Genomic DNA, 4,331 nt, shown 5'->3' on the forward strand with positions numbered 1-4,331 from the left:
TGGTAAGCCCACTTCTATGACCCCACTTTTTCTTCTGCCCAAGCTGGAAACAGGAATTCTTAGTAATGCATACTTTTTAATATTTCCTGAAGTTCTGAAGACAGGAAAAGAGGGAGACAGTAAGTTTCAGGGATGCATATTGAAAGCCTCTTTATTCATTTTCATACATTGATATCTCTCTTTTCTTCCGTCATGGAACCAAAGATGATGTGCTTGTAGTTAATTAGTAGTTTTTTTTGTTGTTTTTTGCATTTATTTTCCACCTTTCCTCCAAGGAGCTCAAGGTGGCATGAATTATTCTCCCTCTCTCCATATTTTCCTCACAACAACCCTGCGAGGTAGGTTAGGCTTGGAGTCGGTGATTGGCCCAAGGTCACCCAGTGAGCCTCATGGCCAGATAGGGACCTGGATGGGACCTGGTCTCCCGGGAGACCAGACCCAAATCTCTTTAGCTTGAGCAAGGCGGTATCCTCATACCATTCCCTCATCCTTAGGAGCCTAGCCTGTACTGATGTGCATGTTTGATAACAATAGGCTTGGATCCAACTAAATTTTGACCTGACAAAAAACTTGTGAATTAATAAATTGCCTGTTTTACATAAAGTTTATGTAAATTTTTAGGCATGTAATTCAGTTCAGTGAAGACTGTTTGCTACTTTTCCCCCATTTTCAATTTCCCTGCAACTAGATCTGAACTTAACAAATCAACATGACAGATGTCGTCCTTGGATCTGCCCAAACATGCGGTAAGGAATTTTGTTAAATATTTCTTGATCTCAGCGGATTCTTGCTGAAAAGAATCGTTTTCTACAAATAACTTACCTGTAAATATAAAGGCGTACATCAATAGTAGTAAATCCAGATCCTACAATAAAATAACATAAGAACTCCATTATACGCATAATAGCTTTCTGTACCCTCAGAGCACAGGAGTGTCTTAATCCAGAGTAGACTATGTTGTCCATTGAGCAGCAGTTCTCCAGGATCTAGCCAAAGGTTATTTCTTTCACCAGTTACCAGATCCAGTTAACTGGAGATACCAGGGTCTGAATTTAGGATCTTCTGCAAGTAAAATGTGTTCTCTGTCATCAAGCTATGGTCCTTCCCTGAAACAACTGCTTGACAGAAAGATAGAGTTAGGAAACCAATTTGTGTAGAGGTCAGAAGATGGTATTCAATGGTAGTCCTCCTCAGAGGAGATCCATTGAAGTTAATGAACATGACTAATGTAGGTTCATTAATTTCAAGGGAGCTACTCTACGTAGGACTTAGTTGTATACTACCAGAGTGATGCATTTAGACTGGGGACACTCAGACCTGTTTAGCTACAAAACCTAATGAATGACTCCTAGAACAGCCACTGCCTCAAACTCCCTCACAGGGTTGATGTGAGAATAAAAGGAATGGAAACCACAAATCTTCCCTTCCACCACTTGGAGGAAGGGCAGGGTGATAATAGTGTGTTTCCAAACAAAGAACTAAGATTTCTGGAAATGCTGAAAATACAGTGGGTGTGTTGGTGGGTGGGTGAAATTAGGTTGGACATTAAAATATTTTCACTATTTACCTGATTTCCAAGGGCAGATTCACTTGGCTCAGATTTCATAAGTAAAATAGACCTGTTTTTCTTCTGATTGTCTTTGTAATGTGTTTATGTATTTTTAAAATATTACTGTATTTATTTATTGTAAATGACTCTTGTAAATCGCTGCAGGACATTCTGTTGTCAAAAACAATTTATAACTTTATAAATTAAGTACGCCAGCTAACCCTGTTCTGACATCACAGGGCAGGTTGACAACATCAACAGGGACAAAAGCAATCTCAGATTTGTGTCACAGCAACTGAGACATGAATTCTTCTCACAATTAGGGCCCTTTTTAGAGCTAAAATGTGGTAGTAAAATGTCCTTATAAATAAAAATAAAATTTAAAAATGTAATTTCAACCCTCCATACCACTTCAAATGCTTTCTGATTTTTATTAACTATTATTATTATTATAGTAATAGTAATAGTAATAATAGTTTTTGTTATACAAATATATAATCTACAAGGTACAATATCCATTAGAGATAAAATAAAAAGTGAAGTAAGAATAAAAGAACATATATAATAATGATGCTTATTCCACACACTCCTTGACCCTCAAATTACTAAATTTGCCAACCCTCAGCCCATCGTCACAACTACTAGGCAAACCCTATCCCTTTTTGTTCTCCTTATACAATTGCCAGCTCTTCACCTGTTCCTTTAATGGCAGCCTGTCAAACAGATTTTAGGCAAGTGAAACTGTACTTGATCTTCATGCTGGGGGCGGGGTGAGCGTTACCTTCTAATTTCTGCATGTCAGGATGTTGTTAAAAGGCACAAGATCAGGGCAAGTAACATCATCTTACCAATACACATCTAGAACGAGGGGGGGAGGCGGAAGAGGGCTTTGAGGTCAGTGACACCACATCCACACCATACATTTAATGCATATTTAACCCGTAGTGTAGTGGCAAATTCATGATAGTCCCTTCATGATAGTCACAGCCACGCCCCCCTTCCACTTTCCCTCATCTCAGTTGCTCTCAACAACAGACCAACGTTGTCTCTGAGTCCACGCTCCACAATAACAACATCCCTAACAGCCAATCAGCATGAACCGGGAGGCTGTGTGTTAGCTCCTGAGAAGCATCTTCTCAGTGGCTGACTCAGCTCCTTTCACTCTGATTGGCTCCAATCAGCATGAAACAACTTTTCTCAATGGCTAACACAATTCTCTTTCATATTGATTGGCTTGTGCATAGGGACCTGGCTGGGACTCTGCTCCCAAAAAAGAATTGAGTCTACACCCCCTCCTTGCAACTCCAAATGACTACACCCCTGCATTTAACACACATTTACAGCACATGGCATCCCCCAAATAATCCTTGGAACTGTAGTTTATTATGGGTGCCAGGAATTGTAGCTCTGTGAGGGATAAGCGACATGTTCCAGGATTCTTTGGGGGAAGCCATGTGCTTTAAATATGTGTTAAATGTGCTTGAAATGCATGGTGTGAATGTGACCTCAGTGTGCCTTCCAGCCAGGCTAAAAATAATTTTTCTTTTAGAAGTTAACCATTTCCCTCTCTGTGACCACTGCAGCAACAGGGGCACCACCATGTGGACCAATCCAACCATACCGACGTGGTGACAGGGTTTGTCCTCTTGGGCTTCCCGTCCCTCTCGCCCCCCTTCCGCCTCCTCCTGTGCTCTCTGCTGTCCATTTGCTATGCCTTCACCTTGGTGGGGAACCTGTGCATTGTGTGGGCCGTTCTCTGGGACACTCGCCTTGCCCGCCTGCCCATGTACATCCTCCTGGGGAACTTCTCCGGGCTCGAAATGTGCTATGTAACCACCACAGCACCCAGGATGCTGTCGGATCTGGCATCCCCACTGCCAGGCATCATCTCCTTCCATGGCTGCTTCCTCCAGTTCTACTTTTTCTTCTCTATGGGAACCACCGAGAGTTTCCTCCTCGCTGCCATGGCCTTGGACCGGTACCTGGCCATCTGCCACCCACTGCATTACCCGATGCTCATGTCCCCACGGTTCTGCTGTACTCTGGCAGCTTTCTGCTGGGTCTCTGGTTTCCTGTGGTTCCTGGCACCCATCGCCTTGATTTCCCAGCTCCGTTTCTGTGGCTCAAACCTCCTCGATCATTTTATCTGCGATCCGGGCCCGCTGCTGGCCTCTTCCTGCACCCCAGCCCTTGGCACAGAGATGGCCTTCTACAGCCTCAGCTCAGTTGCCATTTTTGGCCCCTTCCTCTTCATTGTGTGCTCCTACATCGCAGTCCTGAAGGCAGTCACGCGGCTGCCTTCCGCTGCCGGGAGGCAGAAGGCCTTTTCCACGTGCACCTCCCACATGGCGGTAGTGGGCCTTTTCTATGGCTCCATCATGGTCACTTACGTTGCCCCCGAAGCTTCGGGGGGCAGCAACAAGGTGGTGACCCTCTTCTATGCTGTAGTGACCCCCTTGCTCAACCCACTTATCTACAGCCTGAGGAACAAGGAAATGAAAGACGCGTTAAGGAGGACGCTGTTACAGGGAAAATAGGTGCTCTGATCCGGGGGTGGTTGGTTTGGACTTTGGCCAGGAGATCAGGGCCTTTCCCTCTGTAGGGCCATCACTGCTGGCTGACCGGGGATGGGGGAGAAGTTTGCTTCAGTTTGCATTTTCATGCAGACTTACCTCATTCCTTTTTCCCGAAATGACATGTGCACCTGAACGCAGCTAGCCTTTGAAATTCTCACTTCTCTGAATTTTGCAATGCAGCTCTCCAACCAAACAATATGCATAAA

The 4,331-nt window shown here is 44.2% G+C and overlaps 1 protein-coding gene across 1 annotated transcript; it reads left to right on the plus strand.

Annotated features, from left to right (window-relative positions):
• The first annotated feature begins 716 nt into the window (after nucleotides 1-716).
• Nucleotides 717-4,086, plus strand: LOC133367429 (olfactory receptor 11G2-like). The gene is made up of 2 exons (XM_061591533.1): nucleotides 717-746; nucleotides 3,133-4,086. The coding sequence occupies exons 1-2, from the start codon at nucleotides 717-719 to the stop codon at nucleotides 4,084-4,086; spliced, it is 984 nt and encodes a 327-aa protein (XP_061447517.1).
• The last annotated feature ends 245 nt before the right edge of the window (nucleotides 4,087-4,331 follow it).

This window comes from Rhineura floridana, chromosome 11 (genome assembly GCF_030035675.1).
Source record: "Rhineura floridana isolate rRhiFlo1 chromosome 11, rRhiFlo1.hap2, whole genome shotgun sequence".
Lineage (NCBI taxonomy): Eukaryota > Metazoa > Chordata > Lepidosauria > Squamata > Rhineuridae > Rhineura > Rhineura floridana.